The sequence below is a fragment of the Pangasianodon hypophthalmus genome, chromosome 20 (assembly GCF_027358585.1).
Source record: "Pangasianodon hypophthalmus isolate fPanHyp1 chromosome 20, fPanHyp1.pri, whole genome shotgun sequence".
NCBI lineage: Eukaryota > Metazoa > Chordata > Actinopteri > Siluriformes > Pangasiidae > Pangasianodon > Pangasianodon hypophthalmus.
This window is the reverse complement of record NC_069729.1, coordinates 3,938,313-3,965,385: the sequence shown is the minus strand read 5'-3', so window position 1 is coordinate 3,965,385 and position 27,073 is coordinate 3,938,313. Positions and strand designations below refer to the sequence as shown.

The window sequence follows — 27,073 nt, the reverse complement described above, 5'->3', positions numbered from 1 at the left end:
CTACTACTACTACTACTAATAATAATAATAATATTGAAGCTTTTATATTATACACTGGATGTGTAACAGTATTTTACACCACTGGACAGGTGTTCACAATTATTTTTTATAAAGTTGTTATTATTAATTTATTAATGAAATTATCTATGGACTTTTAAGGTCACTTATCATCAGAAATATATATAATATATGCTAAAATGTGTAGATATTTTCATGTTGCAGTGTATAATTAGTATTTATAAGTAATTATTAATAACATCTCATGTCTCAGATCCAGGGCTTTGCCTGTTATTATAGTTGTAAGTTTGAGAGGATTTTGACAGAGCATCTCTCTTCATTAAAGTCTTTCCTAGAGCTCAGGAACGTCAGTAGTGAAGACTATAAAGCAGAGCAGGGGATTAAACACTGGGTTTAAATCAGAGAGCGTGTGGAGACTCGTGACTGTGAGCCCTGTAATCATGGCTGTATTACAGTTACGCTCTCGTCTCCATTAGACTGTTCATTCAGGAGCTTCTGAACATCACTGCGTGTATTATAAAGCTGTGATGAGCCTGAGGGATTAAAGAGAGCTCACGTGATGTTCGTGTGAAGCTGCGTTCAGGCTGCTCCGATGTCCTTCTAGAAAAAAATCACTGTAATGTTATTTTTAAAAAGAAATCACTGCAGTCTGTGAAACCTGTGCAGTAGAAGCATCTGCTGCTGCACATCTTTTATTTCTGATTGAAGAAAACTTTGTGCTACAAGTGAAAGATTGAAATATGCACCATGAAAACATCACACGTGTGTCGGGGAAGCAGGATGTAATGTGCTTTAAAGGAGCAGTTTGTCATTTTTTAACGCCCTCTCCTGGCTGCGAAGTGAAGTACACATGCACTAAAAACAGATAAGACTTGATCTTCCTGTAACCGGACTGTTGAACTACCGATGCCTTGTGAGTTCCTTCTGGAATAAAAACATGAACAGTTTGGTTTCAGTTTGGGGGCGGAGCTTATTGCTGGGCTATAAAAATACAAATAGAAGGCTGAAATGAAAAAAAAAAAAAAAACAAACTGGTGAGCTCCATTATGGGGTAATATTTCAGATTAGAGTTTTATTGCTAAGATATCTTTGAAATTATGTGATTGTTGCGGGTCTTTGTACAATTTTTCAAAAACACAAACCACACCTTTATGTGCCTTATTAAGCAAATGATACATCCAGTTGCTTTGATTGATGGAAAGCATGGGACTAACTTTGGATTTGATACTAATTATAGAAATTAAGATTGTTTATCCTTTTTCAGTCAAAATCAAACTCCCTGAGTCAAAATCAAAACCCCCTCCCAGATGTCAAGCTTATATTATATAACTGAGTATTTAACACACACGAATGTCTACACTCTCAGGCTTATTGCATTAGCAGGATGCAATCCGCCGTAAAAAATTAAACTTATTACCCGAAATGTGTAACCGAGCGTCAGATGAGTTTGGTCAAAGTGAGTCAGCAGTGTTACAGTGAGTGTTACACTGCGAGTGGACAGACATGGAGAGCTTCTTGAAGCAACTGGTAAGCAAAATTTATATTCTGCTTATAAAAATCAGCTATCTGATACTGACTTCATTTTTTATTTTTAATTAAAACAGTCTGCTGTCCTTTAATCAGGAATTCACATACATGAATATATAAAAATCACCAGTTATTTACATCCAATAGCTTTTTTTTTTCTTCTATGTTTCCAGACACAAATCCAGACTTCAGAAAACGTGAAGCTGTGACAAGAAACAAGAAAATTGAGTTAATAACTGGATTATTAAGTAGCTCAGATATTGTTGAATTTAGATGTACAGTTGTTAAAAAAATTTGTGGTCCAGTAATAATGATACAGCCCAATATGACTGCTTTAGTACAACTTCACACCAATGTAGTAGTAGTAAAGTCTTAAATCTATCAAATTCTAGCAAAACTGCTAGAAATATTTATAATTTATTATAATATTTGTTTATTTATTGACTTTTCGGGAAGATTGACGCATTACAGATCAACATATTTCAGACAGTGAGCATCCAGAGCTTTAAAGCATAGTGTTAAAGGAACAGTTTGGCCAAAAATAAAATAAATAAATAAATAAATCACACACCTCATCCATCCATCCGTTCATGTGAGGTACGAGGCAAATGTAGCTAGGGAACATTTATAGCCTCCACTTTAGCATTGTGCAGTTTGGCATTGGAAAACTGAAATTCAAATCAAGAGGAAAACTTCAGATACACTTTTCCTTTAACAAGATGACACCGAGACTTCTTTAATGTTGCAACCTTAGTTTAAATATAAACTCTTAATTACTTCACATGATTACTAGAGATGCCACGGATCCCATACCTAGGATCGTTATCGGAAAAAAAACCCAAAACACTGGACATCAGAGAGAGAAACAGTAACGAATTCTGTCCGATCCTGTAACACATTGAAGAAGAGTGGATTTGGAAAAGATTTTTTTTTTAACTGGAACTGGAAATGTTTGAATCGTTTCAGGTCCAGGGCAAGGCTTTGCTCTTCATCATCGTTCTTGGTTTGGGAGGATCTTTTCAGATGGGATGCCACAACACACTGATCAGCTCTCCATCTCCAGTGAGTTGTTTTCATCCTCTGTGTCACTTATGGCTGCTTTCAGTCTCCAGCAAACTCTTTTAGGAAAAGTAACATGCTTCTTGGGCCAAGCAGGAAACATGTAAATGAAAGATAAAGACTTATAAACTGGTTAATGTTAAATAATACTGAACTAGTAGCACTTTTTTTAGATTATCTGAGTTATGTATAAGAGTTTGACACACACACTCGAACATATAATACATTATAATATAATATTGTAACTATAATCATCTAATCAGCTCCTTGTGTTTAATATACTTAGTCATGTGCCTATTCGTCTAACACATGATAATACGAACACCATTATTCTAAAAATAATCAACTGTTTCGTTCAATATGCAGTTGAGCGCAAAAGTTTTCACCCCCCATAGTTATTCAGTGGAAAAAAAGGAAAATGCATCACTAGTTTAAACTGATATAAAAAGATCTACACTGAAAGGATGCAAAGAATGTTGGAGTCTGTTATAAAGGCAAACAATGGGCATAGAAATGATCATAGAATATTTATATTACAATTAAAACTAGGGATACAAACTTATGGACTTGTCTGAATATTTTACCTGGTACTGTTTTACTATTTGAGCATTTTTGTCACTAGTAATAATGAAGGAACAATAATCTCAATAATCTCTGAAACCCGACTAGATGTCTTTTTGGTATAAAATACATCATTTTGTTTTCTTCACTATGATATAAGGGTGTACAAACTTTCGCACTCCATTGTACTTATTTAAATATTCTTGTAAATTAGTATTTTTAGTCTTTTTCGAATTCGTTGAGATGCCTTACCGCCCGAGTTTCTGCACAAAAAGAGTTGGGAATGATAAGATTTTACCACGGCGCTGCTGGATTCTCCATTCTGATTGGTCAAAAGGTGTTGATTAGTTTCCTATAACAGCAGCTCTGACAGTAGTTCTGTCTCTATTTCAAATGACAGGTTTATATTAATGTGCTCATTATCATTTCTACAGTAACAGACCTCTCTCTCTCTCTCTCTCTCTCTCTCTCTCTCTCTCTCTCTCTCTCTCTCTCTCTCTCTCTCTCTCTCTCTGGAAGGAGTCTCCAGTGTCAGAGCTTTTCCACATGGGAGAGTTTGCACTTTATGGTTTCTCTGTAACATGACAAGCTGTGTGTGTGGTTTTTTTTTTTTTTTTTTTTTGTCTTATTAATTTCAAAAGGAAAAAAGAGAAGTTCCACAACATTAAATGTAACTATAAAACGATTACTCAATTAAAAGTTGTTATCGTTGGAAATTGCTGAGGTACAAAAAGATTAAAACGCTTATTGGAAAATAATTAAATTCGGGTGCGGTGACAGTAAATCCAGTTCGGACGAGGACGCATCAGATTTCATATTTTATTGGTCACACACACAACCCTACACAGTACGAGGTGCAGTGAAATGAAATCATGACTGATTATTTTCCTACAAAAGCATGCCCCCAACTCTTTTCTTCCTTACAGTGAAGAATGTCAAGTCTTGGCTCAAAGTCTAAAAATATATCATTCAAACATCTCGAGCGGTATTTGTAAAAGTTCGGATTGTAGTGAGCTCTTTTTATCATGCCGTCTCCGTCCACAGTTCATTAAGAGGTTTATAAACAGTAGCTGGACTCTGAGGTATGGCGAAGCTCCAGGAGAAGGCACGCTCACGCTCATCTGGGCCGCAGTCGTGGCCTTTTACTCTGTCGGAGGCCTCTGCGGTGCCATGAGTATCCGCTGTGTCCTCAGTCTTCTGGGGAGGTGTGTGTTTTTTTTATTTGATTTATTTAGTTATTGTTTCCTGTTTACTAATCAGGACTTAATATGTCACAGAATGTTAGTCATTAGGAAATAATCTAACCAATAAGGACATTAGGCAATAATCTAACCTGAGCTCAGTGTACAAACCAGCAGAGAGTTCACAGACTGAATCACAGTTAGATTATTGCCTAATGTCCTTTTCTTTATTTCTAAAGAAGACATTTACCTTCCGCTCACTCTGGATTATGAATCCTTCTCACAGAAATAAAGCAATGATCTGGAACAATGCACTCAACGTCGTCTCTTTAACCATCATGATGACAAGCAAAGTTGCAAATTCATTTGAGATGATCATGCTGTCTCGCTTCCTGTTCGGTGTAACCTCAGGTAACCTACCTCTCTCTCTCTCTCTCTCTCTCTCTCTTTCTTTTATTCAGTTGCAAATACAACAGTGAACACTTATGCATTCATGTGTACTATGTACAGTACAGTTCAGAATTAATGGCAAAATTGTAAAAATGATGTATTAAAAGAATAACATTCAATAAGTGATATTTTGAGCTCAAACGTGCAGAGGTATTGTATCATTTTATTTAATTTTTTTGTGTATAGTGCTTTTTTTCTGTTATTCACTGTTAACTGTTAAACAATGAATATTTTGAGAGTCCTACCCATGGAGAGAATCACAGCATCACTCCATTTTGTCTCCTTATGCTTATATTTATGCTATTTATTTATCCTAGTTATTCGTTTACATTTTACCTTACTTTTAATTTTTATTGAAAGAGTAATTCTGTTACTCTTTTAATTATTGCTGCTTGATTGATTTAGCACTTTGAGCTTCTGTGTGTATAAAAAGTGCTCTATAAATAAAGTTGTTCATTATTATTATTATTATTACTATTATTATTATTATTATTATTATTAAATTACTACAGGTTTTCAGTAGGGTTTCAAATCCAGAGACTGAGATGGTCATTAATAAATGTGTTTCTTTAAAACCATTCCTGTGTTGATTTTTTTTTTAATCTCCTGAACTCTGATCTTATTCTACTATTCTACTGGTTTTTTAAAGGATTAGCTGTGGGCATCCATTCCATCTACCTCGGAGAGAGCGCACCCAAGAAAATAAGAGGGACAGTGTCAGTAACATTGGCTATTTTCACTAGCATCGGAAAGCTGACGGGGCAGATTGTAGGTCTGAGGTGAGGAAATGAGAACCTACTGAAGTGTGCAGCTCTAATCCTGCAGAGCTTAATTACAAATCGAATAGAACCGAGTCGACGCAGTTAATAAATGGCTTTCGCCTAATCCGTGTCTCAGCCTGGTCTATTGATGTATATGAAAGAGAAAATAAGACATGGTAATATTTATAATTAGGGTTTAAATTGTAGGGGAGCTCAAGGGAGATGATCTCCTGCACCTTCAGCTTAATTGAATGGCAGGAGAAAATGAGCTCAAAACTCTCGACCCATTAGGAAGGAACTAGATTTATCTAGAACTTCTTGTAATCACATTTCCATGATATCAGTGCTGAGACCTCCGCATAATAACCAATTAATTGAACAGAATATTTAACCCTACATATTAATGGCTACTTTTCTATCCATGGGAAGATCAGTGGGGCAGATCGCAGGTCTCTGGGGGTTTAACTGATTTTGGAAAATGAGAGCTTGCTGAAGCATACGATGGATTTAATCTATTAAACGTGGCATGAAGTTAATTAAAGTTTTCAGCTAAACCCTAATATAAAAGCTATGTAGAAGAACATGTCTGGACCTCTTGGATTTAATGCTGTGAAGTTCTATAAAAATTTTATGAGCAGACGTACCTTTATGATTCCGCTCAAAAATGTTTTATGAAATATCCTGTCAACTTAATTCATGTTAGCTATCTGTCTAGCATTAGCATTGAAGATTAAAAACATTTTTGATTCCGAATTAAAAAACAGAAGTCGTGTCAGGTTAGCCTATGTTAGCTATCTGGATAGCATTATGAGTGAAGATTATTAAAAAAAATGGAATATAACTTAAAATCCTCTCAGACATATGGCCAACAAAAACTTTTATAATGTTTAATGTGAATACTAACCATATAGCTAACATAGGCTATGTTAGCTATATGGTTAGTATTCACATTAAACATTATAAAAGTTTTTGTGTATCAGTTAAATCATCCTCAAAAATCTGGTCAAAGTAGCTTATGTTAGCTAACTGGCTAGCATTTGCATAGAAGATTATAAACATATTTTTATGTTAATTAAAAATCAGATATCCTGTCAGGTTAGCTTATATTAGCTAGCCAGCTAGCATTAGCAGTGAAGACTAGAAACCTTTTGAATATGGCTTAAAACAGGCTCAGAAGTCTTATCGGGTCTATGTTTGCTATCTGGTTAGCATTAGCAAAGACGACTGTAAACAGTTTTGAAAATTGCTTAAAATCTTGTCACAAGTCCTGTTAACATTAGGTTAATTTATATACAAAATTTTTTTGAATATCACTTAAAATTTTAGAAATCCTGCCAGATTAGCTTCTGTTAGCTCACCAGCTAGCATTAAAACAGAACCCTCTATGCCCATAAACCCTCCAGATCTGCACCCTTAGCTAAGAGAAAAGTTATTAACAAAAGGCTAAACAAATAAGTTTCTTTGACTAAACAAGTATGTTTTCAGCCTGGAATAAAAATAAAGACTGAGACAGTGTCTGAGTCCTGAACATTAATTGGAAGGATGTTCCATATCTTTGGGGCTTTGTAAGAAAAAGCTCTACCCCCTGCTGTAGGCTTCAGTGTTCTAGGTACCAACAAAGAGCCTGCACCTTTTGATTGAAGCAGATCATAAAATAACAAAGTTTCACTCAGGTACTGTGGTGTGAGATTATTCAGTGCTTTATAGGTCATTAGTAGTATTTTATAATCAAAGCAATTACCAATGCATTACCAATGAATATAAAAGTGTTTGAATATGACTTAAACTCCTCTCAGAAATATTCGTGTGTGCTTGTTTTAACAGTAAAAGTTGTAGACATTTTTGAATTTGACTCTCAGTGCTTTCAGAAATCCTGTCAGGTTAGCTTATGCTACGTAGCTGCTATGTTAGCTGGCTGTATATAATTCTCACACTCCAGTTAGCGCTGTTCTCATTTTAACAGCCTTCATACATGCTAATAAACACTCTGTCTGTTGTGACAGTGAGATCCTGGGTCAAGAGGAGTCGTGGACCATCCTGTTCTGTGTTCCGGCATTTTTCTCTTTCATTCAGATGGTAACGCTGCCCTTCTTTCCTGAAGCGCCAAGATATTTACTGATAGAGAAAGGGAAACTTGAGGAATGTAAGAAAGGTGAGAATTTAGTTTAATCCATCTTTTTTCATATTATTAATCTCGCTACCATCTGTTATTAAAGCAAAAATGTATGAATAGGCATAAGAACACTATTGTGCTATGTTTGGTAGCCTTAATAAAATGAAGAAGATGTTAAGTAAGGAACTGATTTATTCATCATATTCCACAGGAAATTGCCAATGCTTGCTTTTTATCCATTTATAGTTACAATTAATGTTGAGAAGCGTCTGTGAGAGAAGTCAGTTCCTGTTATCATTCACGTTATAGAAGTTGTTTTTTTCTCACTCATGAAATAAATAAGACAAAAGGGTAGCTTGAAACCTGGATCACAATAAAAGCATGTGTTGTTGCAGCGCTGCAGTGCCTGTGGGGTCCGGGTGAATATAAACTGGAGATTGAGGAGATGCAGGTGGAGCAGGCCACTCTGAAAGGACAACGCAGTAAGAGTCTGCTCGAGCTGCTGAGAGACTCGCGTGTCCGCTGGCAGTGTCTCTCTGTGGTCATCCTCTATGAATCCATCCAGTTCTCCGGTATCAGAGGAGTAAATATCCTTAAAGATAACTTATCATTTATGATGCTTGATACAGTTCTATATCCGCTGCAGAACATCAGAAACCTGGTATCCTTTAAGTTAGTCTGTGAGGCATGCTAGCTATTCAGGGCAATAGTAATAAGTCAAAGTGGACCGTTTACAGTTTTCCACAACCAAATGATTGCATTGTGTCAATTGTTTGTATCTCATCCTATTTTTAATTAATTAAGTCATTTATTTGGGGAAAGATCTGCCTCAAACCTGATCCGCTGATCTTTTTCACATCGTTGTATGCTGCTCTGAGGGTTATCACTCATTACCACACTAAAAGTCATCTTTCTTACCCACAATAAAAATAGCAGATGAGCAAATCAACCTATGAGTCAATCATCAGTCTTTTGAGTGATCCCTTATTAGTAATCTTTGAGCCGGTGCTCTTGTCTCTGCTCGATCCTGAAAGATAAACTGAAGTGGCGCCCTCGTGTTCTGTCAAGATAAACGGAGATTGTGAGTTCCATGAAACTTTTAAGAAGAACATTTTTAGTCCAAAGATTAAGGTTTAATGTAAGAATCGGAATATAAAATGGTGATGTCTGACATGTAGAGGTGAATGGATTAGTGGGTTGTACACACTGCTGGAAATCAAGTCTGTGTGTTTCATAGTGCTAGGACAGGCCACATCTCCAGGTCTCTGAGCCACCAGTACCTCCAGGAAAAGAAGTTTACTTAGAGGTGTTTATCCTCACATCACCTACACATGCTTATAAAGAAAATAGCTTGACTTTTAGTTGTTTAAAATCCACCTGACCAGAGCTTTGAACCATGAAGGTCATACTGACTACAAATACTCACCTACCCACTGAGCCACCACAGCACGCTAGCTAGCTGTTCGATAACATACAGAAGAACTTGTTTCTTAATGCTGTGGTGCTTGGTTCAAAGCTCATGGTGATTATTTTATTAAAATAAAATAATCACAGTTGCTTCTGAAGGATAAGTGTGTGAAAAAAAAGAAAGGTTGGTAGTTCGGTAGTTCGGTAGTTCGGTAGTTCACCAGTGGCTCAGCAGGTTAGAGTGGGTGTAGGCATGGTGTTGGGATTCAGGGTTTGAGTCTTAGTGGGTCTGAAAAGCAAGGCCTTAAGCCTGTGTGAAGAAAGACAGAGACTATGTAACAAAAGTCACTTTTCTTATTTAAAGTAACTTTTAAGTAAGTAAAATAACTTATTACTAAGTAACATAAGTTAAGGAAGGTAAGTGCACCAATAACAGTATAGTAGTAGAGTAATGTGGTTGATGTTGCCTAGCAAGACAATAGTTAAATAAATATATATGCATGCAAAAGTAATATATACAGTATATTAAATAGATATACATATATGGCCCAGAGCAGCATAACCCCTCCCTCCACCTCTCCAGGAGCCCCAGGTGGGACATACTGGCTTTCACTCTCTTTCTCTCACTTTGCCAGATTTAGTGCCCCACCAGGTTCCAGCACCTTCAGCTCACCAGAGGCAGTCTCGATCCTGTGTGCTTGCAGGGACAGCCCAGACCTCACCCCCAGCCCACTGAGCCACCAGTGCCTTCTGAAACCCCAGCTCTTTTTTAGAGATTTATCTTTTACCTGACAGCACATATACGCAAGAACAGGTGCAGCTAAAGAAAACATGCCACCACACCCAAGCCTTGAACCATGATAGCCTGATACACACTTACCTACCCACAGTGCCACCAGTAGGTAACAGATACTAATTTTTGGAGGGTTTATTTTTTTACTTGACAACCCTTATACACAAAGCTGTATGCTTATAAAGGCAACATACAACCCAAACCAAGCCTCGAACCATGATCATGATCACACATACATTTATGTTGCGTACCAGCCCACTGCACCACTGTAGCACAGCTGTCTTCAGCTTCTCTCAGCTTCTCTCAGCTTCCCTGAGCTTCCCTGAGCTTCCCTGAGCTGCCCTGAGCTGCCCTGAGCTGCCCTGAGCTGCCCTGAACTGCATCTCAGCTCAACTGTGGAACAAACTTTCCCCAAAATACCATGGTGGCTCTGTGGTACAACTTTTGCCTTCTATTCCTGAGGTTCTTGGTTCAAATCTCAGCTTGTTTTTTTTTTTTCCACTTGAGTGATAGTTACCAAATGTCAGGGCTGCTGTTGGTCATAAATATGCTGAACAAAAGCCCTGTGTTTATTCATTTATACATTTTACTAACTTAGCAAGTAGATAGTAATGTGTATAGACAGCTCAGACTTCCTCCCCCCAGTTTGATTCTCACTTATTATAACAAAATTATAACAAAAAAACTCAGGGACACTAGTGGTGCAGTGAGTAGCGTGCTTGTCTGGGGGGTCCAGGGTCTCTGGTTTAATTATCAGGTCAGGCTACTGTCTGACCTTCCTTATGTCTAGTGCTCCTTGGATAGGCTCTTGATCCAGGATGGTGTGCTTACTGAAGTAGAGTGATATCTCCATGAACAAGATGAAAAATAAAAATGCTTAAAATCATATGAAGACTGTAAAAAATCTGACCTTTACATCAGTTATAACTAGAGTTACTATGCACTCAAAATGTAAGCTCTGCGGAATCATTTCACAGTTTCTATGAGGAATTTATTTACCATTATTTACTAAACCTTTCACAGACTGTTCTGCAGTTACAACAGAAGGAATTTCTGAAAGATTTCTAATATTAATTTCTAAAAACGAAACATTTACAATTCTTGATATTGTGTAAAATGTTAGAAAAAAGTAGTAAATCTTTCTAAGAGATATTTATGAGTCATTACGATCATATCATGGCTGTTTGTTTGTCTGCTGCCATAACATATATTTATGCATTCATATTGCACTCCTACTCTGTTTCCACAGATCAGCGTTTTTACTTACAGCATCTTCCAGGAAGCTGGTATTCCCGTGGATAAGATCCGGTACATCACTCTGGGCATTGGGTTCTCAGAAATCCTCACCAGCATCATGTGTGTAAGTCATAGATTACATTACAGATGACATTAAAACCTTACATCACGGTCTTCCGTAGATCATGGTGTCTACTACGAATTTCCAAACAGTCCAACAATAAATGATACATGATACTGCAGTGTTAATTCCTGCAAATGTTACATCATTTAGGTACGAATGCTAGGATATTCTTTAAAAAAGGGCCACTCTCAAACTTTTCACTAGTTATCAAAACAATTTTTGTATGTTGCTTCTTTGTATGTTGCCTGGTATGTTTTTAAAAAGTACTTCACCTCAACCCTTGTTTTTCAGTTTATTCTACATTAAATCATAAAAATGTCATTAGACAATAGAAAACAGAGCAAAAGCATCTACACTTTTACCATTCCTGAAAAAAACAAGCTCTATGAATATGAATTAGAACCTAATCCTATGGGTGTACTACTACAACACATTTGCACATTAGAACATGATTGGCTCCTAGATTTTATGATGTAATAACATTTGCTTGTAACTCATATTTTCTAATGTGGTCAGCATTTTAAACATTTCCACATAATCATTAAAGAACATTTTATGAAGTTTAGGGTGTGTTTAAAAAAAATATGTTGCATTTCAAGTGTCATGAACTTAGAAACATCATTAAAATATCATTGGTATTGCATCATCAATAAAAGTAAACATAACGTTAACTCCCTGCACATATGATGGTGTAGTATCACTATATGATGTGTTAATGTTTTTTCTCACAGAGCCTGGTGATTGACCGTGTTGGAAGGCGAGTGTTGGTTTGGGGAGGTTTTGGGATCATGGGGGCCATTATGCTATTGCTCACCATCACTCTTCATCTAAAGGTGACTCTCTTTTATTTCACACCAGCCACATCTGTACGTCGTATATAGTGTGGGGTTTAGATGAACTGTCCTGTTGCTGATTAGGTATTCAGATGTTCAGTAGATGTGGGTCACTTTTCCAAACGAGGAGTAACCTTATCCTGAAAACCAACTTAGAAATATAGCCCAAGACACCAATTACAGGAAAAGTTCAACATTAATTAAAAGAGAACTAAATGTTTGGATGTTAATTTGTCTTGTTTTATTTTTAAGTACCTTAATTCTTAAGTGTTTAAGTATTTACAATTTTTCAACACGTTAAGCAGTTTATATTAGTCCAGTTGCTAAGTCATGCGAATTAATACCTAAAAACTGATATTTAAACTAACATGTTATTTATCATTACTATCGTTAATGACACTTAACTGTTTTTACTGCATGAAGTATGTATGAAGGTTTATACATACCCGTATTTCTGGAGATATGTTTCCTGATTTTCACTTTGAATATGTAACTTAAAACACTTTTGATAAATTATGGAAAATGGGTTAAACCAAGTCCTTAATTTGTGTCCGGAAAGCTGTCCTCATGTGTATATTAATACTATTAATATACACAGTATATTAATATTAATATACACAGTATACTGTTTTGATGAAATCATTAACATTAATAGAGTTTTGGTCATTTTTTTACACCCTCTCCTGCTACTAGGATTATGATTTTTGGGTTCCGTACTGCACAGTCGGCCTCGTATTTCTGTTTGTCATCTCTCACGGAGGAGGACCAGGTAAACCTTAAAACTTGAATACAGTCTATAAAAAGCTGAGAATTAACCTCTTTGAATGTATGATTAATTGATTTGATTGACAGCTTGTGATCTTTGATTGACAGCTGGGGTCAGCATGCCGCTCAGTCACGAGATGTTTGTCCAGTCATACCGCTCTGCTGCGTTCGTGTTAATTGGAGTTATAGTATGGGGAAGCTTCGCTGTATTTGGCTTCATTTTTCCATTTTTTCTTGTAAGTTTCTTATGTCACTGTAATGGTAGGGCATGTGCAGCTTAAAATGATATAACTGCTGAATACCGTGCATGTGGAAAGTCTTATAAATATATAAACTACCAAGCAGACACCACTGTTTAATGATGCATAGTATTAACTCTTACACGACCACATTAAAATACACTAGAGGAACCTTGTAAGAGTTAATGCAGAATTGATTATTTTAACCTTTTCACCCCGAATTTATGTGCTGTTACAGGAACATAATCAACAACAGGTTAGTGTGGTGAAGTGGCATTACTGTTAACGTATTTCCCCATAAGAGCACATCCTGAAGTGTTTTATTCTTCTTATACCACAGCAATATGTCAACGCTAACAATCTTTTATTTTTTAAAGAACAACACATACATTTAATCCATTTATAGTTACATTTAATGTCCTGGAACGTCCACGAGACAAGTTAGTTCCTGGTATCACTTCCGTTATAGCAGCTCTAAACAGCCGTTCCGTCAGCAGCCTCTCTCTTGAAGTGAAGACAAAGAAACGCAGCTTGTCATGTTCTCGAGAAACCACAAAGAGTAAGGCGTTCTGTCCTGAAGCCTTTCCCTAAAGTTATAGCTCTGTTACAAAGCGCTGAACCTCCTGGAGACTCCTGGAGCTGGAGATCCTGTCTATAAATAAATCTATAAATAAACATCTCCTCACAGAAATCTTAACCACATCAACAGCTCGATACATTTATAAATCTGCTTACATGCAGTGTCCTCCATGCAAGTCCCTGTGTAAGCTGTTACTATAGAAACGATGACAGCACATTAATATTAATCTTGCAGCTGTCAGAGATGCTGATGCAGAAAATTAATCAATACCTTCTGACCAGAATTAAAAAAAAAGAATTGAAAAATTTTTGTAGTGCTGTGGTATAAAAAGAATATAAACAATACAGTACAATGCAACAATACAAGTTCAATTGTGCTACGCTCTATTATACTCAAATTTAAAGTACATAATTATAGCTATTTAAAATGTCCACAGCTGCACTCTGCAGTTATACGTATGAAAAGCAGTCAGGAATAAAGAGAATAATTGTGCCTGGTATTTCTGTTCCAACTGTTCAGCCATAGAAAACCTGAACAAAAGCTCATGATACTCTCTTACCTTCCTCAGAATGCTATGAAGTCCTTCAGCTTTTTGATCTTTTCGTGTGTTTGTCTGGCGGCATCCCTCTACATGTTCTTCATCTTGCCAGAAACAAAGGGCAAAACTCCACTGGAAATCGCTGAGGATTTTGGAAAAATCAGAGTGTGTGGCTCTCGGACTGACACGGAAGAAAAATTTTTGGAGACAAAGTTGTGAAAACAAACAATTTAAAAAACAAAAAAGGACAGATGTGAAATGGTTTATTGATTCCATGCTCTGCATTATTATTATTATTATTATTATTATTATTATTTGCATAACTGTAAGAATTTTTTAATTGTATGTTTATAATTTATTTTATTTGTTCAAATATTAATACTAAAATGATCTCAGTATCGTAAAACCATGCAGTACTGAGGCAGCTCTGTAACCGTTTTGTAATTTCCATCTTTCTATATGACATTTTACTCTTTTATAGGAAGAGTTTAAGATTAACCTGTTTTACAATCAAATCCTTCATCACACTCTTCATCAGTTAAATTGCCTGTGCGGAGAGATTGTGAATTCTGCTCTGCATTTGCTACAACTGCAAAAATGACATTAAACCTGAATTTACTAAAAGAACACTAATGAGCCGTTCATTTAAAGTTTAAAAGTCCATTCATTCTATTAAAATACAACTTCCTCCTCAATAAACAGATTGCAAACACTATGAGTTATAAATGATGAACAGGTAGCTTGAAACTAGCAAAGAAAACATAACAGCATATTTATTAGGATTTTATATAATGTTAACAATTTGTCATGCACTCTTGTAAAACATTTTGAAATAAACATATACTCTTCAAGCACATAGGAATATGTTATCTAGTTATGCTTCCTTCTAGCTAATGTTATCTAGCTAGCTAGTAGCTATCGAGTCTGTGGTTTTCGTAGCTTAAATTAATAAAATACAAATACAAATAAGTTAGTTCATTCTCATTAATTGTGTACAGTTTTATAAATTCTTTGTTGGATTTATTGTGACTGAGCTAATGCTGCTAACTGCTAGGTTACTGTTAGCAAATGGCTACAATAATAACATCAAGTAGCCGTATCGAAGTCATGTTGGATTATTTGGTATTTTATTTGTTTCTTAACTTAAAACCTGGCCATAATCATGGTTGTTAGGGTGAAAATTTTTATGCTAGCATTGGAACTAGACTGCAGAAAGATTGCAGGTGGAAAATTCAAGTCTGCGGATGGTGGGCTAGTTTAACCCTTTCAGACCCTGTCCCTTGTAATGTATGTCACATGATCGATTCACAGATTTTCCTTCATCAAAATGCATAAATTAAGATAAAAACAGCTGGTTAATTAATCGGCTCTTAATTTTTGAGAGATTTCTACATAACCTAATACAAAAGAATACAAATACAAATAGAAGAGTTCTAGCCACGTATTGAAAAATCAAAGTCCACTGTAATGGATGTGAAAAAAATATATACATGTTTCTTATTCTCATGTGTCTTATTGAAAGGTTTAGGGGGAAAAAAATAAAATTATTGTTTGTACTAACTGTCTGAAGAGATTAAAAATAGTCTGTGACTACCAATATCAAAATTTAATCTAATCAATTTCCACAAACATGGGCATATAAAGGAAAAGTATAAGTCCAGATAGCGTATCTGTGACGTACAGAACCACTTCTGTTGTAGAGGGAACTATACAGATATAGAAGCAACTTTCTCCATAGGCAGGCTAGCTATGTCATCATGTTGTGAGAGTGTGTTTGGATAAAGTGTTCATTTTATGCACTTCTTATGCTATACCATCAGAATGCCAAGTAAATGGTCTAAATAAGAATATGTTAATAGAATGAATATGCTAATCAGAAATGCGTGCGTACCACGGTGACCTGGTTTCAGACACAAAGACTGAGAAGCACAAGAAAAATGTTTCCCTTTTACAATGCCCGAACTTTTCAGGCTAGTTTCATTTTTTTTTTTTTTTTTTTAGATGTAGTTGGGCTGGAAATTTTGCAGAGATCTGGCATCACTTTGGATTAGGAAATAAACTCATTATGAACTCCACCTCATTGTCCAAAGTGATCTTCATCTGCATTTCAATCCAACCCCCCATGAATTTATAGCACAGTGGGTTTAGGAGTCCAGCGGGACTTCATTCTGAGGGATTCCCCCTTATCAACGTCTGCCAGGCAGCACTTTTTTACCCCGACCTCAATTACTGTTTAAATATACACAACGTGCTATTCGTAGACAAGAAAGATTATGATTGACATCATCACGCTACTAACGAGATGTTTTATCAGCGCTTGGCTGCCAGTCCTTATCAGTGTAAAACTGGGAATTAATCGAGTGTGTTTACTCACTTCGCATTCATGTGCTAATGTCAACTGCACTCCAAAGCCGTGAATTCCAATGGAGAAAATGTTGTCTTCACTGCCCATGAATGATTGACTAACTATCAGACATGTGCATGAGGTTTCAAGAGACCTCACAATGTGGTGGGACAGTTTTAATGACAGCAACGTAAAAAGCTAGCAGCAGTAACAAAACTGTTATATTTCAGCAATAAATGACAGTTTTCTCCAATGTTATTCCTCTTCTTGGTGATATACATTTACTGCTATGTTATGGGATGTAATCAGTTCATGTTAATGTGAGATAAACTTCAGCTATGGGTCTTGTAGTCTGCAAATGCATGTCAAGTTTTTCTTAAACCCCTCCAAAAAGCGACTTGCAAACATTAGTAGCTAGTAGCATGGTGGTTTGTGAGCTGTGGTGCTACGACCTGGGCTGTTGATTTTCTTTGTTCAAAAAGGTCAAAAATCCAGAAAAGAGCAATGTACTGTAAAATCCTGTGGTTCACTGGTGGTAGGAGGTCATGTCTCTAGGCTCGAAAGCCAATAAGGACTCCAATAAGGAATAAAGTGTAGTCGGACTAGCTGAATGCAGAAGTTTGGCTGCTTTCTTCCTCTAAACAGGAATGCCAAGAGGAGGAGGAGTTAACTTGGATCTCTGGAAGATTTATTTTTTTGAAAATCCTCTATTCTTCCCCTGGAAACCTGTACAGTCAAGAGTGTACAAGGTTGAATGTTGGATGGATTGGATGGCCTCCTATGTTATTAAATAAGCAGCAACAAACAGAGAGCATCTTCATATGAGTATTAGCATGGATATTATTTCAGTCTTAAACAGGCTGTACGAGTGTCAGTCTGATTTTGCACTATATGTCACCAGTAACCGATTTAGTGCCATTACAACCAAAGACAGCCGAAAACAAAGGTTTGGGAGTGTCGGAAATGTTTTGTTAAAATCTCAGAGTGTGAGCATCACTATGATACTCAATTCCTTATTACCTCAAGCTCACAAGAATGTTTGTGTTTTCTGCACGAGCCCAGATCACACTGATTGATGATTTAAGCAATACGTAATAATTTTCTATAATCATAGTTCGATCTTTACAGGATCATCATGGTATAATCTGACATGAAGAACACATTTATCATACAATCTATTATAGAATTCAACTATGATGTTATCAGGGATCTTGTACAGTGTGACAAGTAACGATCTTAAAAGGCTGCTGAAATCTCAGTCTAAAACTGGCTTCAGGTGTTTAGCTTCCAAAAAGCATGATAATAAAATGATGATGGTAATCGTTTGTCTAGTCTTCAAAGCCTTATTCAGTTTTTTTATTGTTTGCTATACTCACCACATTCTTCATTTTCCTTCAGTTTTCCAAAGCTTTCTGAGAACTTCCAGAACTCTCCCATCAAAGTGTATTTGCAGGTGAGATCTTTGCTCCTGAGGAACTGTTTTACGAGAGTGGTTACTGAATTGCAGTACATCTGGCTGGTCAGATGGAGGAGGTGTTTATCTTCAGAATTTAGGATTTAGTCTGTGGCATTACTGATCTGGCATGAAAGAAAGTGCAGAGAGAGACAGAGAGAGAGAGAGAGAGAGAGAGAAGTGCATACATGCAGAAAGAAAGAAATGCAAAAATGCAAAACCAACAAAAACAAAATGAAACAAAACAAGAAAAAGAAAATCCTTGCATAACTCTTACAATGAAGTGAAAGGCCCAAGCCAAAATCAAGTAAAAGAAGCTTAAAGCTAAGTTTTGCAGATATGTAAGCTTCAATTAGCATCTAATACAGCACTGATAAAACTTTCATACGTACCATGAAAGGATTCATAAACCCATAACCATAAGGCAATCACTTTTAGACGAGAGCCACAAAAGCATTTTAGCTAAGTGCTTTATCAGACAGGCAAAGTTCGCCCTCGTCTGCTGGAGTGGCAGGGACAATTAGCTCGGTGTCAAAGAGAGCTAATGAACAAATGCAGCGCAAACACGTACTGAGAATGACAAGCACTTTGACAGCACGGAAGAGCAGCGCTTGTGTCATCTATCTCACGCCAGTGTCTGTCGGCAAGACAAAGTCAATGGCAGCTGTACAATGACAGTGCAATCTGTTAAGGTCTGAGGGGTCAGGCAAGGTTGTTGATGTATAATTAGGTCCATTAGCATGATTATGAATGTGGATTTGGGCTCTTCGTGACGGAAGGCGACTATTATTCATCTGGATGATCGTGATTGTGGGGGCAGATGGCCTTTGTTTCTCCATCATGAGGGTGACGATGCAACGTTCCTGTCTTTTTCAACAAGTACAGCACATGCACTTCTTCCTCGCCTTCTGGCATCATAAATCTAACAAACTGACTGATTATAATGAGAAAATCATTTGTATTAACATTAACATTAGCAGCCAAATGGAGCAACATGGGATGTGTTTGCTCATTTTGACTTATTATTTATAATGCATAATAATTAGCTATAGGCAAGTGCACACAATTGGTTATATGATATATTTAATCATGAGAAATGTGTACAAACTCCAACAAGCTAGGGTAATACGGTTGGACTTTATTTAATTTCATACAAGTGAAATCATTAAGAAAAAAGTATGTATGACTTTCCACCAGTGGAGTACAAACAGCACTGATCTGAATAAGACTACTGCTACTACAGTAATAATTCAAATACGTAAAAGTAGTGATCTAGAAAATTACTCAAGAAAGAGGAAATAAGTCATCTGGTTCTCGAGTATTTGAGTAATTACTTTACAAATTACATTACATCTACGTTTGACACGACTAATCTGAAAACGTTGCTATGTTGCTAGCTGTTGGGGTTTCAGTAGCTTGCTAGGTTTATTAGCTAGCTGTGCCAGGTTCATTAGATAGCTAATTCATACTTGTTTCTAGCACATAGCTACCTAGCAAAGATGCCCCTTTGCACATTATCCTGAGTGTTACCTGCAGGTATCTTAGATATATTCAAAACAACAGGCAATCGTTCAATACCGAACATCAGAGTGACATCTTAAGTTTAATGCAGAGCTTTTATACTGTAAAACATCAAAAAATATCTGGCTAGCTACTCTAGTTCACTTAGCTAGCTAACAGCATACCTGTACATGTTTCCATAGGTTGCATGTTGAGCTGTGATGTCCCTGGGTTTAGGATATTGGGGTTTGAATTGCAGATTATCACGCCATTTCCTTTTAAAGCATTTAAAACTAAAGATACCTGATCAGTTGGGCCAGAGACGCTCATCTGTCTCCGCTGTCTCAGACACTGCTGCTTCTGACTTAGGGCAGAAAATTGCTTTTGATTTGGATTGGGTCTGGAAGTGGAATTATCTCAAGTTTACAGTGTCTTTGAATTGGCTTACAGTCTTCTGAGGTTAAATTTATTCTTTCTTTTACTCTGGCGATCAAAAATAAATGCACAACAGTTGAATTGTTTTAAAAATCAAGTCAAAAGCAAAAGTACTATGATTTAATTGTATTAGTTATACAGTATGTATATAATTTGTCACTTTCCACCCCTGGTCTCCACTGAGTGATTATGTAGGGGAATTGCGTTGTGACCTTATTAGCATTGTGTCCAAAAAATGGTGGAAATCAATTATAACCATATGTTATTAAAGGTATATGCTCTACACTAAAACCTCCTGTTTGTTCTTCTAGGGAAAAAAGATTCTACGTGGAACTTCACGAATGAAATGAAAGCACAGAGAACACTCGCAGGTTGAGATTTGTCGCCTGGGGCCACCCGTCTGACCAGGAGCCCTTAGCAAGTGCTTGGTATGTTCGCCCTTTAGCTTCATGTCAGAGAAAGAGTAGAGCAAGCTGGTGATCCAGCAGATACCAAGCATGTGTGTGCATGTAGTGTTATGCTATGTGAGTGACACGGAGCTCAGTAACACCATTAGCATGCTTCAGAGTGACAGAGACATGAGCCAAAGCTCTCTGCAGGATTAGCAGTGCCATAATCCAGAAATTCCATGAATCTAAAACACCTTGGAGACTTTCTGAACTGTGGATTAAGAGCCATGAATGGGCTCCATTTAACAGTGGATGTTTCAATTCAGACCCACATTCCGAGTGGGCGTTGTTAATTAATGTGTCACCAGTTCACACTACAGAGAACACCTCGGGGGGTCCGACTGCGGAGAACAGAACAGAGTAAAACAACAGAAAAGAACAAGTGAAAAAAGGAATAAAACATGACAGGATGCACTGTTAGAGGAAAATAATCAATGACAGGGTGGTGAAATGGAGCAGGGCTGATTATATTCCTATAACAGCACTTCCCAAAGTGTTGCATTCCTCTTACACTCACTTGCATACAATTACATTTTTATTTATTAAAGAATGACACCTTGATTTTTTTTTATCCTTTTACAGTTACATTTAACGTTGTTTAGCATCTGTGAAACAAGTTAGTTTCTGTTATCGCTTATGTTAGTTCCTGTTATAGGTATAAACTGATGTTTTCTTGAAGTTAATAAGACAAAAAAAAAATGCAGCTTCCCATGTTACAGAGAAACCAGGAAGCTGTTTTCAGTGGCAGAGTCCCTGTGAATGAGCTGTTAGTATAAAAACCATAATGTGTTACAAAAAGCGCATTAATATAAACCTATGATTTGAATTACAGCTGTGACTCCTGTCAGAAATGCTGTTATACATGATTAAGCCACTATCAGATTCCAGAAGTCAACAGCACCATGGAACAATTCTGTTTAAACCATAGCTCATTATGTAGAATTAACATACGTTCATATGCACATACAGCCCTTGAGAAAGAAGTTATTTGTCTTGACATAACTAGGATACACTGCCTAATTGGAGATGCAGGGAATGGGAACACTGATAGCTTAAAGGGCATTACAGCCAGTCTTAATTATGTGATATGGAAAACACACCAAGGCGTTGTCGCTTCTCTTTATTTTCCCCAACTAGACCAAGCACGGTTTTAATCGCTACAACACATCGTTAACAGTTTCAACCCACTATTTATGCTGGTGGAATCTGAACCAAGCTGGCACCCAAATCCCGACCACTAGTGTACGGAACCCAGAACTGATCTGGGGTCAGCCCTCTTTCTGCCAGTGCTAATTGAACACACATGATGAGGAGCAGACTGGAAATCTTCGTCCATTGCAGTCACACGATTCCTATTCACGGGTTACTGTTGCGGTGCCGTTAACATTCCAGCATTCTACAGTTGTGAATAATTAAATCAAGCTATTTTAAGGCTGAGAGTGCTAAGCGGTAATTTGGCACAGTTTGGCTTTAAACACCAATAATTACGGATTTCAGCAACCGTCGAAAGAGACTCCACATCCTCCTTAGAGAGAATAAATAGCAGATATGGGAGCTATTCAGGGAAGCTGACTCAACACAAGCCGCGACCATGCGGCAGAAAGAGTTCAAGCGAAAAATCAGTGCAAATATGGGATGTCTGTGATAAAATGTCTGTATAAGATGCATTCGTTCATTTTTATTTTAGTAAAAAAATTGATGTTTTTAGCTTTAAAACAATAAATATTGCAAAAGCTCTCATATCTCTCCTTTGCTTGTTTTTCATCATTTCAGATTCATTTTGGGGCTAAAATTAATGAATGATCTTGAATGACCCTGATGTTTATCAGCACTTATTGGGTAGCTAAGATGACCTCATATCCTTCTAATATGGATCACTATGTGCTTTTATGGAGGACTATTTTGTTAATGGAGGCTGAAAACATCAGCAGGATTTTCCAGGTGCTGAAAAATAATCAAAATTAATTTCTGCATATGTTGATCCCATTTTTATCACATCTTTTATGAAAACAGAAGAATGTTCCAGACTATATGTGTTGACCACAGACCAGCATGTGGAATAGTCTACTTGTACTCCCAGAATGCAATGTACATGGACCATAAAAGTGTGGACAAGTTACTTCTCTGCAACGATATAAAAAACAAAAAATGAAGCAGATCCAACCAAAAGGTCTACAGTCATGAAAGCACTATTCTATTTCGAATAATGATCCTGAGGTTCCGTAACAAGACTATAATCTCTAAGCTTGAACATCCGATTAGGGATTTTCATGCTCTTAAGTAAATGACCAACCTTTACACATTATCACGGTGACGGAAGACGTTTTAGGTTATAAGGTAATAAGTAGATGAAGCTTACAGCTCATTCTCTGGCTTTATGGGGTGTTTGCTCACTGACCAACTGCAGTGCAGCTCAAAAACCACAAGAATTGCCTTAACTGCTCATAAATCTTCAGAAAGCTAATGCCAGCTTGCCAGTTTAACATGCCACGAAGCATATCCATAAACCACGATTCATATTTACTGAAAAGCTGTAGCACTGCACAGTGTTGCAACATTTTCAAAACGAACGAGCACTTTACGCACATTTTACAAGTTAGAAACAGCTTTCATAAGGGCATTTCTAACGTCAAAATGTGGTTTAGATTCGCGCAAACGAGCTTGATTCAGCAAAAACTGTTTGAGAAGCACTTGATGGTTTGCATTAGTGAATTGGACATGGTGTGTTTTGAAGGGAGATTTGTCAAGGCTAAAACATTTCTCATATTGTTTCATTCCTTTGCACTTAACTCCCATGCTTAAACAGTGAACACTGACCATAATGCGTTCCGGATTTACCCGAGTAAATAGTCAATATAATTATTCAGTAGGACCAACAAGGACTGTTGGTGAAACGGCTGCATTTTTCCAACTAAAACGGAAAAAAAAACAGACACGAGATCCTGTGTAGCAGACATATCAAGGGGAAAATAATGAGATTCGACTGCCTGTGCAGATGTAGTTTAAGGAGACACCACAACCCAGACGGTGCCATCTTCCAAAGCATATTTCCTTTCATTAATCAAATTGCTTCAGACCCAAGCTAAGCATTCCCAGGACAAATAAGAAAATAAGGGATCACTGGAGTGTATGCAGCTCTGATGAGGTTCACATGCTGAATTAGCACTGCTCAATATGGCTCGATCAATGCACAAGCAAAGACCGAGAGCTCCGCTTCCCCTCATCCCCACTCACTACTGAAAACAAAGAAGCTCCTGTTTCCTTTTAAGCTCTGAAAAAAAAGAGCTTGTCACTGATTTCAGATGATCTTAAACAACAGATCATTTGGCTGAATGTCTACGCATATAGGCGTTGTCTGATTGGCTACAAAGAGATCATTCTTTCTTTCATTTCCATCAATAACTACTTGGAACTGCTGCTACTGAATATTGGAGAACGATCTCTTCTGAACTGGTGGGTGGGAACCCAAGAGAGAAGGAGAGACCAGCACCATCCCACCCAGTCATTCTCACAGCACCCTTAATGTAGTTCACATGTTTATGCAGCTGTTTCTACAATAATGTTGCCAAATGCTTTTTTTTTTTCGATCACCACAATATACATGCACGACTTGAGGACATGCATTCCGTGAAGATTAGTGCAAAGACTTCTAAAGCCTCTCGCCTGTCAAAGGCATTAGTGCTTCACCACCTTTAATCAAGTCAGCAGTGTAGCTAGTCAGTTCAAATTCCTCATATTTCAATGCTGCAACATGATTCAATTCCCAACAGAGCATTACATTAAGGCTACGTTATACGGGGTGATAACAGTAGTCTTATAAGTTTACTGCATGTCACACTGTTCAACATGGTCTCAATAACATTTTGGTCAAATTCTGTGGCAGACTCTGTGATATCAAGTAGGCTTAGATTTGTACAGTAGTCCAAAGAGCCTATAAAGTTATGACATCTTGGCTACTGGTGACATTTTCATCATAGCAGGTTTTAAGTTCTCAGATTTTGGACCAAAATCTCTGCCAGAACTAGCTCATAGACACTAATGCAGCTGCTGCTGAGCAGATCCTATTAAACAACCACACATTTTAACTTTCACAATCACCACCAATGTTTGTCTGCGACAGCATTACCATGACAAAAAAAATCACACATTGAATTGCTAGAATTTCACCCATCTGTTTGATGATGGACTGAATATTCAAGCGCTCCATTTGGTCTTTGTTGCCCTCCCAGTATTAATAAGTATTTTATCACATTTAGAGATTTGATCGCTGTGATGCACTCCCCATTCACCAAATATTGGCTCAGTAATAACTTATTTATAATATTAAATAATAATATTAAATTCATCTGATCTGGCAGAAGTCATTGCTTAATATTGTTATAGGTTCTATACTGTATGGTGGACTTGTATGGTAGTCTAATAAATTTCAAATTAAAACACAGATTTGTTACTTAAAGAAACATGTTTAAAAATTACCAATATGGTGAAGTTGTCTGTAAAGAGACATTTATGTAGCAGATAAGGAAGGATTCACAGTTGTCAGTACTTTGTAACAGTAAGGTTTCTGACATAGAGAAGTCTTCAGGACAGAGGACTTTGGGATTTGTAGTTTCTCAATAACATGACAAGTGGGATTTTGCGTTTTTTGTCCTATTATCTTTAACAGAGAGAACAAAATAGAGGCAGGTGAGAGAATGAATGTTTATAGTTGCTATAACATAAGTTAATAGGAACTAACTTTTTGCGGACGTAACTATAAATTGATATAAAGTATGACATGCCACTGTAGGTATAACAGGAAAAAACCCTCCATTGATGATTATTTTCCTACAGTAGCATACCCTGTTGAACCCTATTCTTTAGTTGATACATATTTTGTGACTTTACTGTATATTTCAAATTCAATTTTAATTTTATTAGGATTCAATTTTAGAGACAATATTTATTTAAAAAGATTAACAGGATAGCTCCTACCAGTACCAGCAGTCTAAGTCTAGTTTGATTCTCAGCATGTCAAAGCAAGGGTGAAAATAATCACTGAATTTTCATAAGCATAGCGTTGTGGAACGGAAACGTGTGAGTAACAGTGGGCAGACGATGCCTCATCACGCTTTTCTAATGCATTTATTCATTGAGCAGATGGTGAGTGCATTTTTCAAAGACCATGTCGTGCTCTGACGATCTGGAACCAACACCTGTCAGTCAAACTACTTGCTGAAATGCACTTTTAATTTCCAGTACAGGACAAAAACCAGCAAAGTAACTTGCATGCGTTCCTAGGGAATCTCTACATTATACTTAATACATAAATGATTCTATTGTTACAAAATATAAAAATATGTGGTACATCATTTACATTATATTCACTTTACATCCTTAACTTAAGTGTATTTATTAATTCATTTACTAATATACACATCGTAATTACTGAATAAACTCATTTAGAAACACACTGCAAGAAGAAGTGGCACAAAACCGTGCTGGCGATAAATGGAATAAAACTAAGAGCAATTGCACACTGGCTGCAGCAAGACCGGGGAAACCGTTCCAAGAAATGATTATTTAGGAATATCAAAGGGAAAAAGTATGCAAAAGCGTGTCTTAAACTGACATTACTGCATAATCGCTCACTGACAACCACACGATACTGAAAAGCAGATTCAAGCGGAAAAAGTGAATTCTTTAAGTTGTTATAGTGGAGGTGAGTGCATCAGGAGTGTACATTAGGAGATAATACAGTTTTTGCTCTTCCTGCGCTTGCGAGTGTGTAACTGTCCTCGAGTTCCCAGGTGACCAGATCCTACGAGTCCGGTAGAACTGTACTTGTGCAGTAACTCCTCACTGGTCATATACCTTAGGTTAACTGGCTTGGGGATTGGCTCTCCCAGGAAATAGCCTTCGTCCTCGGATTCAGAAGACGAAGAACAGGTAGAGCACCAGTCGTCATCATAATCGTACTGATCCCAGGCATAGCGACCCATGTGGCGCTGTGGAGCTGGGTTCTGAAGCGTAAGGTCTGAAGTTGTGCGAGGGCATGGCCTGAAAGGCTGCTGTCTCAATCTAGAATCTCTACTCCCACCATTTACTGGATCCCGCGGACCACGCGGAGGAGGAAACCGATCATAATCCTCACATACGCGTAACTGTGATCGCTCTGGCATCACCGGACGATGTTGGGCCGCCAGATTGAGTGCGTTTTCAGAACGAGAACGACGGGAACGGCGGGAGCGGTGATGATGCCTTCGTCGTGGCTCTTCCGGTTCAAGAACACGCCGGTGAGTCCGTTCACTCATGGGTGCCAGACGGGCATTGTGAGCGCTGCTCACTAAACTCGCCCTGTCCTCTTCCTGATAGGTGAAGCCGGGTGGTAGAATGGTGATTCCAGGAGACTGCTGGGAATACGGTAGTGGATATTTCACCTGCACGGGTGGCTCCATCTCCAGGTACGGCTGCCCAGTGGTGAGGCTATGGAGAGATTCTGAGCTGTGAAACTGCACTGAAGAGTTCAGAGTGCCCATGTTGCTCTTCTCCGAGATGTTCATGCCAGAGTCTTTACTCAAGTCGGGCATAGAGAAGCGAGACAAATGCTCCTGCCTCTTACCACCACCGTCTGCCGAGGTACCTACATTTGGCACAAGAAGAGGAAAAAACAATACTTTTAAAAAAAAAAAGCACAAATATCATTTCTGATTGAGAAAACTCATGCC

The 27,073-nt window shown here is 37.4% G+C and overlaps 2 protein-coding genes across 7 annotated transcripts in view; one reads left to right on the top strand and one right to left on the bottom strand.

The window, feature by feature from the left end:
* Positions 1-1,444: 1,444 nt before the first annotated feature.
* slc2a9l1 (solute carrier family 2 member 9, like 1) lies at positions 1,445-14,812 on the top strand. The gene is made up of 12 exons (XM_026935174.3): positions 1,445-1,545; positions 2,512-2,607; positions 4,210-4,370; positions 4,633-4,757; positions 5,446-5,575; positions 7,561-7,709; positions 8,066-8,253; positions 11,120-11,230; positions 11,962-12,063; positions 12,757-12,832; positions 12,937-13,064; positions 14,216-14,812. The coding sequence occupies exons 1-12, from the start codon at positions 1,522-1,524 to the stop codon at positions 14,402-14,404; spliced, it is 1,479 nt and encodes a 492-aa protein (XP_026790975.2). The 5' UTR covers positions 1,445-1,521; the 3' UTR covers positions 14,405-14,812.
* Positions 14,813-24,306: 9,494 nt separating this feature from the next.
* The window catches only part of prickle2b (prickle homolog 2b), a 97,383-nt gene continuing 94,616 nt past the window's right edge, over positions 24,307-27,073 (bottom strand). For all 6 annotated transcript variants that reach the window (XM_026935716.3, XM_034314440.2, XM_026935719.3 and 3 more), the window contains one exon: positions 24,307-26,988. In XM_026935716.3, coding sequence (XP_026791517.3) covers positions 26,090-26,988 — 899 coding nt within the window. In that variant the 3' untranslated portion in view covers positions 24,307-26,089. The remainder of the gene's footprint in view (positions 26,989-27,073) is intronic.

Bases quoted from the DNA above. Each gene is read 5' to 3' on its own strand.
- slc2a9l1 (XM_026935174.3), top strand. From the start codon at position 1,522: ATGGAGAGCTTCTTGAAGCAACTG. The intron at 1,546-2,511 runs GTAAGCAAAATT...GAATCGTTTCAG, and splicing joins AGAGCTTCTTGAAGCAACTG to GTCCAGGGCAAGGCTTTGCT. The intron at 7,710-8,065 runs GTGAGAATTTAG...GTGTTGTTGCAG, and splicing joins ACTTGAGGAATGTAAGAAAG to CGCTGCAGTGCCTGTGGGGT.